The sequence below is a fragment of the Mastigoproctus giganteus genome, chromosome 6 (genome assembly GCF_048544385.1).
Source record: "Mastigoproctus giganteus isolate SK-2022 chromosome 6, ASM4854438v1, whole genome shotgun sequence".
Taxonomy (NCBI): Eukaryota; Metazoa; Arthropoda; class Arachnida; order Uropygi; family Thelyphonidae; genus Mastigoproctus; species Mastigoproctus giganteus.
Window position 1 is genome coordinate 226,793,398 of NC_143580.1, and position 13,209 is coordinate 226,806,606.

Genomic DNA, 13,209 nt, shown 5'->3' on the forward strand with positions numbered 1-13,209 from the left:
GTCAGTTCAGCATGGTACAATCTGGCTTGTTTCTGTGATAGTCTAATTAAAATTCTGAATTGTTCAGTAGTTTCATTCGATGTTTTATCGAATGAAAAATGATTGGGTGTTTTACCCAATCTGTACTATGAAAATTAGAATACCATAAATTTTTAGAGTTATACATTATATTCTAAGGTAGTTAAAAAAGCTCTATGGTCAAATATAATTAATGATTCATTGTAGATATTAGCTGAATTTTATAATCTCAAAATAATATGCTCAAGTAGTGCCTCTTATGTGACAACATAATGAATAAAATTAAATTCCACCATTATATTAAAATAATCTTTTATTATTATAACAGTTAGCGAGTTGCTCCTCCAAATAAAGGGAGAGTGGAATCTCTAACCTTTAAGGATTTACACACAACCTTCATGATGGTTACAACCGCTGCTCTGCAGGGGTTGCCATAAAGAAAATAGTATGGTGATTTGTGCAAGCCATGAAGGTCACTTTTGTAAACTTGTTTTGGCTAAATTTGTATGAAAATGTTGTGAAATTATAATGAATAAAATGGGAATTAAGTAAATTGCTGATATGGAAAAAGACTTTAGTCAACAATATTTCATGTCTGAAAACACAGTTGTTATGCTTCTGTCTGCCTTTAACTTTACCTTAGGTTTAAAAAAAAAAAAAAAAAAATGATCTATATCAAAGCTGGCAGAATGAAGATTAAGCAAATTTCTGAAATAATTTGCATTACATACTTTTCTCTCACATATTGAAAACTCTTTAAGCATTGTACCGGAGGGAGAACCAAGTTTCTTCTGTTAATTGCACTGATCATTTCTTGACAATGGGCAAAGGCTAGAGTTTAAAGAGCAGTTTTCATTTAGGCACATTGTAATGCTTAAATGACACTTTCCCTGCCATAGCCTCTCAATTAATGCTAGCAATATTTAATCTAGGATGGCTAACATCATGACACGTTTGGTAACAATGTAGGTGATATGCATTAGAATGCATATCACCTACACAGTATATCAATTTACTTATTGCCAAAACAGGAAATAGCCCTTAATGAAGACAGGATATTATATGGTCATTTATCTCTTTCATTATTGATTTCTTGTAGAAACTATTTCTATATCATGTGCTTGCTCATGATTTCATTAAATATACAGTATGTTTAAGTTATTTCAGTTTTAAAATCCGTTAAGTGAAATATTTAGACAAAATTATTTTCTTCAAAATTTATAATGTTACTTCAATCATATACTTTTAACAATTAATAAAACAAAAGTATAACAAGAGTTTAAAATAACCCAAAAAAAAAAAAAAAAGAAAAAAAATTTTAATAATTTTGTATGTACAGTATATTGCTAAAACAGACTTTTTTTTTTTCTGATAACTTTTCAGATTGTAATACATCATTCAATAGGGACAACCATTAGCCCAATGTCCTCTCTGACCTATAAAAAATTAAACAAGACTTAATTTTCAAGATTTTTTTAAGAAAACATCTAAGAATTTCTAAAATAATATTTTCAAAAACTATCATAATTCAGCTTGTCTATTATGCAAACTATATAGCAACTTCCTATTCATGTATGTTTATGAGAACCAAAAGATGAAACCAAGTCATACTGCAGCAAAAAAAAAAAAAAAAAAAAAAAAGGATAAAAAAATCAAAAACAATGTGTAATATCTCTTTTAAAGGACTTGCACTCTCATATTATTCCTTTCCTTAGTGAGTTTATAAGCACTATGTGGCTTATAAACCTGAACAGCAAGTTTTTTCATGTAAAAAATTAAAGTTTTGTATATAAATGCTTTTAAATAATACTCATTTGTTCTTCTTTGCCTTGGTTGCCTAAATTAAAGTAGATTACTTCAAAAATCAGAATTAACAAAAAAAAATTGCAAAAAAAAAGTTTTAAAAAACAGCAAAAGAATCTGAAAATAATTGGCAAAAACTCATCATTATTTCTTTTTTGATGTAATACTATTTTTTACATATATTTATGCATCACTTTATTTAATTTTATCAATTTCTGGATCTGAATTCTGGAGAACTTCAGCTTTTAAAAGATAAGATGGACAACAGTGGCTGACAAATGCAGTCTATTTCTAATTATAAAATTACCTTCATGCTGTGGTCTATTATAAACTCTGTCTACAGTTACCTAGATGTCCACAGATAAGAGATGACAGCACTTATTGGAATATTTGTAACACATTCTGAAATGACCTTGTTGTTTTTGGTTTTTAGGAGCATTAGCTAAGGCCATATTGCTCCGGGAATATGCGGTGGTCATTCCCTAACCTTTCCGCATCCTCCGTATTTGGTGGTGACGGGCTCGAACCCCAGTCTAATCAAGAAGCGTGTGTAATGCACTGCTGTTCCTTCCCACCTGGCTATGGAGGCGCCTGAAATGACCTTAAAAACATATGAGGTGCAAATCCAAAAGTTTCTGAACTGGCCACATGGAGTGTAAACCACATGCAGTATAGCAATGTGCTGTTGGATACCACTGAACTAATTCACTGTGAGTTAATGTAGTCATTTTGACACAAACACCAATTTTGAAAAATTGGTGTTTGTTGTTTTGTTGTTGCTTATTTGGTTTTTAGGAGCATTAGCAACTAAGGCCATATTGCTCCAGGGATATGAGGTGGTCATTCCCTGACCTTTCCGTATCCTCCGTAATTGGTGGTCACGGGCTCGAACCCTGGTCTAATCAAGAAGTGTGTGCTACGCACTTCTGCTCCTGCCCACCTGGCTATGGAGGCGGCCTTGGTGTTTGTGTTTCTTACAAGTTTTGTAGCCAATTAAGATGGTGGACATTAAGGAACTGAAAATTTGCATAAAATTTTGTCATAAACTTGGGAAAACAGTTTTGGTGAGTTATAAAATGCTTAAACAAGAGTTTAGTGATGATGATGCCATGGATAGAACAAATTTTTCAATAATATTTGCATTTGCAAGGTGGTCAAACTTTGGTTGAGGTTTTGAGCTCTCAGGTTTTCCACCATCCAGTCAGACTGATGAAAATATTGATATTGTTAATTGAACATTACAGATATTGTTAATCATATTCCCTATCTGTCCATGAGGACAGATAGGGAATATGATCAACAATATCTGTAATATTCAAGGACTAACATAGAATATATGCTGACACGTTTTAACTGAAAATGTAAACACAAGCCAGATAACTGAAAAATTTTTACCTTGTTTGCTGAGTGAACAGAAACAGAACTGGCTTTCCGTGACTGAGGACCTGCAAGCACAGGCCAGCAAGGACAGAAACTTCCTTCCCAAGGTCCTAACATCGGACAAAAGCTGAGTTTATGCTTATGACCATGAAACAAAGAAGCAGTTCTCCGAATGGAAAAGGTCCACCATCTCCATGTCCAAAAGAGGCAAGGAAGTTACATCAAACATCAAGAGCATCCTGATTGTTTACTTTGACAATGAGGGAATTATTCATCAGGAGTTCCTTCCACAAAGTCAAACTACATCACCAATTCTATGTCAGATTCATAAGGCATTTGAGGGAGGATGTTGGGAGAAAATGACCAGATAAGCAGTGCATTCACGGTTGGCTTCTGCACCACAACAATGCATCAGTCCACACTGCTTCCTCAGTTTGCAATTTTTTAACCAAGAACCAAATGGCATTGGCCACCCACCCTCCCTATTCACTCAACCTGGCCCCCTGTGACTTCTTCCTCTAAAATGAAAATCCAATTAAAAGGATGAAAATTCAAAGACATCACAGAGATTCAAGCTGAATCGCAGAAAACATGGGACAGTATCAAGAAACAGGAGTTCCAGAGATACATCAAACAGTAGGAGAAACACTGTGATCTATGTATAAACTCTGGAGGAAAAAACACTTGGAAGGGTACAATGCAAAGCTAAATAATTTTATTGCCCCAGTCTAGAAACTTTTGGCTTGTACCTCACATACATACATGCACTTCAGAGCCCACACACATAAAATTTTGAGGAACAGAAATCCTGGCATCACATATAAGCTAAGAAAAAATCAGTTCAAAATAAAAATAAAAGACAGGTGCTATAATTCGACTTGACATGAAATTTTCCATGCAATATAAACAGGTGGCTAAGAAGGCATGTGGTTCCTGTCCAGGATATACACTGGTGTTCAAAGAAAGTGCATCACCTAGGAATTTCACATTTCTAACCCTTTTTTGGGATGGTATGTTACATTAATAACTAGCATCACAAATAGAAATATAAACAAAAGATATTTATTAATAGTTAAGGCAAAGCTAAGTAATATTTGACAGGTGCTTTCAAAATACTCCAAAATGAGCATTTGCAACCTTTATACAACAGTTTTTGTAAACATGATAATTATTTATTTTATTTTATTTTTTTTTGGTAGTTGTTGGCGCATCGGCTTCTGTGGCCATAATGCACCTCCCAAGGTTTTTGCAGTACTTTGATCCAAGCCCGAGGCGGGATTCGAACCCGCAACCTTTGGGTTGCTAGGCAGGTACTTTACCCACCTGGCTAGCCCGGTCGACATGATAATTATGGCTGAAATGTTATCAGAAGCCCTCAATTTGCTTCAGTTTATCATTTTAAATGGAAAACAAAATGAAAAGTTCACCAGGTGCAAACTAATATTTAGTTGAACCGCCTCTGGCCCTGATGACAGCAGCACACTGTCAAGGCATTGACAAGTTCAATTTCTGAAGATAATCAACTGATAATTCGTGGTTCCAAACAAGAATTATGGATTCAAGAATCATTATAATACTAATATATATATACCGCAAAGACAGTTAATATACATCATTAGAGAGAAAAATGGGGTAAAATGACTATATATAACTACTAAAATGAAGAACAAGTGAGAAAGTTTTTCTATACCTATAATATAAAAGGAAAGGATTTAAAACATGTGCACCCACTCGTTTTTTTTTTTTTTTTTTTTTACCAAATGGAGAGTATTTATACTCCTAATAATCTTTAACTTAGAGTGGGTTTCCCAGTTAAGTACAAGTCCAAAAACATTTCTGTCATCTGCTGACTTGACAAAAAAAAATGTGTTGGAAAGATAAACAAAAGAAAAATTTATCATATGCTGAATTACTTTAAAGTAAAAACAATTTTTATGTGCATTAAAATGCATACACTAATACAAACAGACTAGTATTAACTTTTATAACTCTAAGAATGGCCATCTTTATAAATAATCTGTGTCATTCATATAAAATAAAAGTTAGTCTGTAAATTCATTTTGAAATCTACTACCAGTGATCCTCTCTTTGATACAATAATATTACTAAAGTAAGGTAAGTTAATACCTTAAATTCTACAGGTTGCCAAATCAGATCACTGATTAGATCAATTTTATTAAGAGTAACCCTGCAAAGAGCTTTCATTCTATTTATTGGCTTCCAGTGACTTTCGAAGTATTTAATAAAATATATACACATTCACTATAGTTAACTTCAAAGCATCTCACTTAAAAAATAACAAAAGCTAAACCAAATAGTCTATTTACCACATAAAATATATATTTCAGTGTTTAATAAAAATTATGATTTACAATACAAAAAAAATAAGCATTTATATATTAAGACTATTTGCTCTAAAGCAATCAATATTTGTATTAAAAAATCATAAATATTATGCATTAAACATATATTAGATATTACTGTTACACATGAAAGTAGGAGGTAGCTGGTATATAAAAGTTTATATATAGTTCTTCTTCTTGTAATGACTTAGTACTATGATTTTAACTACAGTTCATTTTGTAGAAGTTCATGAAGCACAGTCAGAACAATGACTAATCGGTAGAAGAGTGGTTATAAATGTACAATGCTCCAAACAGACTAGTGTTATGAGTGTGGGCTCACTGTCCACTCAATAACAATGGTCTTTTGATGGTATAACAGTTTCAAAATTTGCTGATGATATTAAGGTAAACAGATTGTCAACAATGAGAACAAGGGTATGTTTCTGAAAAACACACACTTCAATAAATTTAAGTTATAACATCTGTTCTGAAAAACTGTAAACTCTAATGCTAGCAAATGAAAGATTCTACATTTGGGTCACAGTTGCATTAGAAACTGGAAGCAGCACACTCATTACTGTTCAAGATGAGCAGGACCCTATATTTGTAATACAATGATATGAAGTTCACCTAACAGTATCTAGAACAGTTGGGGAAGGGTGGAATACTGTCAATGATCTACACTAATTTTTTTTTTTTTTTATCTATTTTTATTTTATTATTTTTCATGTTTATTTCATTTATTTTTTTTTTATTTTATAATAAACAAAGAGAAACATTTATTATCAAATTATTTCAGCTTCCATTGAACTATAACCATGTTCCTTTATTTAATTACAGTAATTTTTACATTAGAGATAAAGAGGTTAACTGTCCTGCTGTACAGGTCAGACTACTTCTTGAATACTGCATACAGGTCTGGTATCATTTCCGAAAATGATACCTAACTTACTTGAAAGAGTACAAAGAAGCAAGGCTGTAGTGGAGAGTATATGCCATATACTCTCTGGATTTTTTTTAAGTGATAGCGTATACCCTCTAGAATTCGATCAATAAGCACAGTATACTCTCTGCATACATAACATTCACAGTATACTTTCTGCTAATTTTACACTACACCACTGCAAAGAAGGCCAACAAGCCTAGTTATACAAAGATATCATTACAAGAGTCATCAGTTTTGCAAGCTACAATGAAATGTTTAAGCCAAACTTGCCAGGCATGTTACTTGTCTTTTCAAGAAGCTTGAAGTATTTTTAAGTGTGGCCTTGATACCTCAACAAAGTAATCCAAATGAAATTTTACAACTACCATTAACAACAGAATTACAGCCTCTCTATCATTGTAATTGTTCAATAAATCAATAAGACACCATGGGCCCTCTTTACTGCCTATCTGCACTGCATAGAATTCATATTTACATGGACTCTAAACCCCAAATCCCTTTCCCCTCTGCTATTTTTAATTCTAGCCTCCCAAGCATATTGTTATTTTGGAAGTAAAATCTCACATTCTGAAGCATTAAAACATAATCAACACTTTGCTGATCATCCCTGAAGCCTATTCGAGTCATCCTGAAGGAAAGTTTCTTGGCAGTGGCTATCCACCACTCTCCACTAACAAAAAAATTCTCATCTACAAATTTTGATCACAACCCTTGTAATCAGTGTCACTTAAGAAAATCAGAGATGATAGCAGTCTCATCACCAACTGCTGAAGGACCTCATTCTAGCCCATTCTGAACAGTAACCATTAATTAAAAACCCTGTTTCCTGTCATGTAGCTATCCTGTATTCCAGTAGTTTCCCAAACAATGGTTTGAAAAGTGGGTCACAACCATCTGAGGGTTCTAAAATTTTTTAAATTTTGCCTCAGATTTTAAATGTAATTGTGTTTTTGTTTATTACCAATGCAACAGTTTTATTTTATAATGTTCTGTAAATGTTTTGTTTAATGTATATTTTACAATTTAATTATTAAAAGTGATACATTTAAACCCAAATAAATTCATTAGCTTTATTTATGATGGATAGAGAATTGCAGATTCATTTATAATTTTAGGGGGTGTCATGATATCACAAAGTTTGAGAATGCCTGCCCTAATGGGTTCACAAGAAAAAAGATCGTAACCGCATCTTTTTTCAATTCCTGATTCTAGCGTTCTTACTATTATTTAATTTCCTTCCAATTTCTTAAGACTATATGGCGTGCCACAGGGTGGTGTCTTATCCGGCCTCTTATTTACAGCGCTCATCTCGCCGCTTGTTGAGTCCAGGCATGATACTCTATGCTATGCTGATGATATGAAGCTCCTCACACTGATTTCTCCACATGATGATCTTCTTGTGATAACAGCATCAATTAACAATATACTTCTGGAATTTGCAAACTACCTCAACCAGTTTGGACTAAAAATAAATCCAGAAAAGTCTGAATTTATGATATTCTCGTTAAAGAAAACGCCTTCCTATATTCAGCCAATACTATGCAATTCCCCTATTCCCATCGTCAAGAAACATACTGATTTGGGGGTTGTTTTTGATCCTAAGCTCTGCTTTGGTAACCACATGGAAAAGCTGCTCACCCAGGCAGCTCGACTCCGATGGATGGCCAAACAGCATTTGCATTACATTAATGAAGTAACGATCACCAGAAGATATATAAAAAGTACGGTATACTCTCCGCTTCTATATGCTGCAGAAGTATGGGCATCTGCCGCCCCTAGCACAATTCGACCACTCTTTTCTACTGAGTTTTGGCTCTTAAAATGGGTCATAAACAAACATAAACTTCCTCCACAGTTAAGGACAACTGAAATGGCCAGTTTGATAAAAATTCACAGGCTTCCCACGCTGATTAAGGTGAAATGCCTTACCACAACTGTAAAAATGATTACTGGAAAGATCTCGGCACCATCATTCTGGGACCTGTGCTCTTGGAGAGTCCCTCAGCCTTCCCTCAGAGCGACTCCAGCTCTATGCCCACATCTCAGCCGTCTCCACCTATCCGATAGGTTTCTGCCATATCAGCTACTTCCATGTGCCCAGTCTTTGGATGCTGACCTTAATAAGTTTTCTAGTGATAAGGAGTATAGACGCCGCATCCTTAAATTGTACTTCCCCGTCCCTGATTCTGCTCCTTGAAGCTCGCCTTAACGCCGCAATCCAGAAATGCGACATGAAGATGGCTTACCAACGAGCCTTGTAATTTTCCACCTGTATATTATCTGTTCATTGTGATGTTTATAATTGTGTTATACTTTGAGTGTTGAGCTCCATTTACTTTTGATTCGTTCATATATGTATTTTATATTTAATTTATTAATTTCCTTTCTTACATATTGTAATATCACTGTTAACCCCTGGCCTTGTGGCCGTGAAGGGCTTATTGCAATGTATCCATTGTATTACCATTATTATTATTATTGCAATAAAGATTTCTATATATTCTCTTCTTTTTGTTGAGATGAACTTTAAAGTGCTGTGTTCTTCAAAACAAGCTCATAAGTCTCATTAATTTTAAGTAAATGGTTTTAATTTTTTTTGTTTCATGAATAATATTTGAATATTATAACATGCCTCATTACAAACTGATGACTACAAGTTCCCTGAAACCATAAGGCTGCCTGAATGAATTAGCAAATCCCATTGCAACGCCTCCGTTCAAATGTGTTATAACTCTGCATAAAAGATTTCCTCTACCTACTAGGACTGGCCACACTGATTAAAAACAAAAAACCTCCCTCCCAAAAAGCCTTTAAGATTCTATCAAGTTTGAGTTAATCTATAAGGTTTTTGGCCTTTAGTTCCTCCTATTGTGCCGAACAGAACTGTAGAAAAAATACATTCTGACTCAACTCACAATTGTTATTTAGTGCCATGTTGAAAAAATGTTTTTAGTTAAATCAGAATATATTTTTGTCTACAATTACTAACATTGTCTTATAAACAATTAAAACTGTAGTAATTCTTACAATTACTATATGTTTTGTCTTAAAATCTAACATCTGTTTTTCATTTCATCAATTTTTGCTCCAAGCAGATATGCTATGGTCTACTGCAAAAAAAAAAAAAAAAATACCATTTGCCCTACAATAGTCTTCAACAGAATTAACGAAGACTACTGAACAGTCTTCAACAGAATTAACGAAGACTACTGAACAGTCTTCAATAACACTACATCCTTCTTAACAAGAGAAGTCTGCCCGGGGCAATTTTCTCCTGAGTCCCAAATTGAGAATGCATCACCAGACAGTTTACTCGATAATGAATCTCTGGCATGCCCACAGTTTCCTTTCACTTTAAGCATCAACTCATTTCTCAGTGATTCAAATCTCATCCAATAATAGACAAAGTTTTAATTTCAAGCTCATAACTTCTGATACCATTCATCCTAAGATACAGAAGTTCAGTGTGTACACAATGGTTCCCTAACTCCTGCCTGATGGAATGAAGGAAAACCAAGTAGACGTTTATGGAGAATACTGTTGCAATATGAATGAAAAGGATTCTTATTCAATGCTGTGAATAAATTTATATTTTGCCTCAGATTTTAAATGTAATTGTGTTTTTGTTTATTACCAATGCAACAGTTTTATTTTATAATGTTCTATAAATGTTTCATTTAATGCATATTTTACAATTTAATTATTAAAAGTGATATATCTAAACTCTAATCCAAATAAAATCATCCTGAAAAAGGCCTCTGAGGTTGGGAAAATTCATATTTTAGCATTGAATCAGCTCACACACCAACCATAAGAATAAGTATTTACTGTAACTAAAATATTTACATATTAAAATAAAATAAAATAAATTTTTACAAAAACTGCTATTATATTAAATTAAATTAAATACATGTAAAAACATTAAAACTGTGATAAAATCCTTGAGATAAAATACACTAAAATAAACCGGATTAAAAGTGATAAAAACAATAAATATATGGACAATAAATAAACAATAAATAATGTTATATATGGACGTGCTGCAGGAAGTTTTGTTACTGCTGAGGAAGGAAGCCGATGCCTCCGAAAGCTCCAGAGAATTTTATTGTTTTTATCACTTTTAATCCGGTTTATTTTAGTGTATTTTATCTCAAGGATTTTATCACAGTTTTAATGTTTTTACATGTATTTAATTTAATTTAATATAACAGCAGTTTTTGTAAATATTTATTTTATTTTATTTTAATATGTAAATATTTTAGTTACAGTAAATACTTATTCTTATGGTTGGTGTGTGAGCTGATTTAATGCTAAAATCCAAATAAAATCATTGGCTTTATTTAAGAGGGACAGAGAAGTGTCAGGTGCATCATTATAATCCAGAATATAATGATACAGTCAACAGTGGGAAAAAGAGAAAATAAAAATAAATAAATAAATAGATAAGTGCTCTTTTTATACTCCAACACAATGACCAGGTCAGAAGAGTTTGCAACTAATCATTTTGATAATGAATACATTAATTACCAGTGATGGGGCTTGAACCAGAGTCAATTCAAATGCATGTACTATTGCACTCATACTCTATTTTTTTAACAAGCACCAAAAAAATTCAATTATTATTTTCTGAAATGTAATCCATTCAGAATTATCTGTTAAGTGTGAACACTACACTGAAACAAGAATGGCAATAAAGATAGATTCAGAGTTTATCTTTACATGCAGTTTTTGTTGTAATATTAGTATTAGCAATGGCCACATGATGCAAGGAAGCCTGCTGCACAAGCCAAAAAAAAAAAAAAATGATAATAATAAGAAGAAAACTTTAAAAAATAAATAATTAATAAAAGGAAAGGAAATAGACAACCTAAGCGTTTCCCTCCACCCGTAGGTAACTATCCAGCTGACCTTTGAATTTCCCTAAACTGTCAGCCTCTATGATCCATGTAAGTAACTTATTCCAGTAATTTATAACTCACTGGTTAAAATAAAACTTCCTGCAATACAGTCTAAACATCTCCCCACATAATTTGAATTTATGGCCCCTAGTTCTAGAATCATTTATAACCATGAAAATTTCATCCACATTCATTTTACTTATACCTCTCAGAGCCTTAAACACCTCAATCAAGTCTTCTCTAAGGTGCCTAGTTTCCAAGCTCTGCAACCCACATATTATAAGTCTTTCCTCATATGGATGCCCTTTTGCCGATTTCACCAGGCAAGTTACCCATCTTTGGACCCTTTCAAGAAGCACAATGTTTTTCTTTAGGTGTGGTCTCCTAGTTGAAGCATTATTCCAAGTGTGATCTAACAACAGCCCTATATAATGGGATTATGATGTCCTTATCTCTACTAGCAATTGTTCAATAAATCATCTGTAAGATCTGAAAATCTTACAAAAATAAAATATTTTTTTTGACTTCTGAAGTTAGTTTTCCTTTTTGGATTCTTGCCGTTGGGAGAAATGTTAATAGCGTCAGTTCAATAAACAAGAATTATCCAGTAAGGATTGTAAAACTTAAAAGGTAGGAAGAACGAAAAACAGGAAAATTAGCTTTGCATCCGTCAAAACAGAAAACTGACGGAGAATACTATGACAAACCCAGCAGGGGGTCCGGCGCTGCAAAAACAACTTAAGTTTTATGAGGGGTCACGCACCGGAAACGCATACGGCAAAACGCACACTAGTTTCTAAAAATAGATGCTATAGTAGCTAGTGTCACAATTTGTGGTTTTTCTGAAGTGCTATAGAGACAAGCTGTGATGACACAGGAGGAGGTGTTTTGATGCATTCGGCCTACATGAAAGAGCTCAACGGATGTTAACAGGTAGGAAATAAAAAAAGGAGAGGGGTATTGTGAATCACGTGCCACTAGGCTGGCTGACCTGCCAACAAATGAAAGGATAAAAATGAATATAGGAAAGAGGTGATTGGAAGAAACCCACTGTGGGGAGGCGTGGAAAATTCAGGAGTAAGAGATTGTTTTTGGTCGGGTGAGTGGGAGGAGAAGTGCGGAGGAGAGGAAGAAGAGAGTGGGTCAGTGTCAGTGAGTTGGGCAGCAAGATGAGAGTGGGTGAGTGTCAGTGAGTTGGGCAGTAAGAGGAGAGTGGGTCAGTGTCAGTGAGTTGGGCAGTAAGATGAGAGGGGTTCAGTGTCAGTGAGTGGGGCAGTAAGATGAGAGTTGGAGAAGAAAAGAAAGGAATGAGTTTTTTTTAGATAGAGTAGCCGGTGGAGAAAAGTGGCTAAGTTTAATGTGTAGTCAGTATGAGGGGTAGATAAGCTTTAAGTGAACAGTTAAGTCAGTGATCTAATAAGTAGTGAGAGAAGCAGTCGAGTAAGTGGGAAGATGAAGTTGGAGCGCCGAAGTCGGTCAGACAGTCAGTCAAAGTAGACTGAGTTTCGAAGTGAGAGACGAACACGTGCCATAGAAAAGAGGGAAAATTTTTCAAGATCCTTAAAGCAGATGAGAAGGAGTCAACTCCATTATGAAGGAACGAGATTGCCTGATATTCTGAGAGCAAGTACGCTGGAGCTGATGAAATCCGAAGCCGGACAAAAAGAGTACAGCCATTCTGATCAGATGAAATTAATGCGTCCATAAAGAAATACAAAGGTACCCAGGAAGGAATCCAGCATCTTATGTCGAACGCCCCCAGTGATTGTGAGATGCGACCCAGATAGAAAGGATCCCCTACTCGTTTAGAGAAGGATGT

At 34.1% G+C, this 13,209-nt stretch overlaps 1 protein-coding gene across 2 annotated transcripts in view; it reads right to left on the reverse strand.

Moving 5' to 3' along the window:
- Nucleotides 1–1,347: 1,347 nt before the first annotated feature.
- The window catches only part of LOC150085048 (E3 ubiquitin-protein ligase rnf8-A-like), a 68,649-nt gene continuing 56,787 nt past the window's right edge, over nucleotides 1,348–13,209 (reverse strand). The window contains exon 9 of one of the 2 annotated variants that reach the window (XM_090375732.1): nucleotides 1,348–1,454. In XM_090375732.1, coding sequence (XP_090231858.1) covers nucleotides 1,417–1,454 — 38 coding nt within the window. In that variant the 3' untranslated portion in view covers nucleotides 1,348–1,416. The remainder of the gene's footprint in view (nucleotides 1,455–13,209) is intronic. The other variant, XM_090375734.1, reaches the window with a different exon arrangement.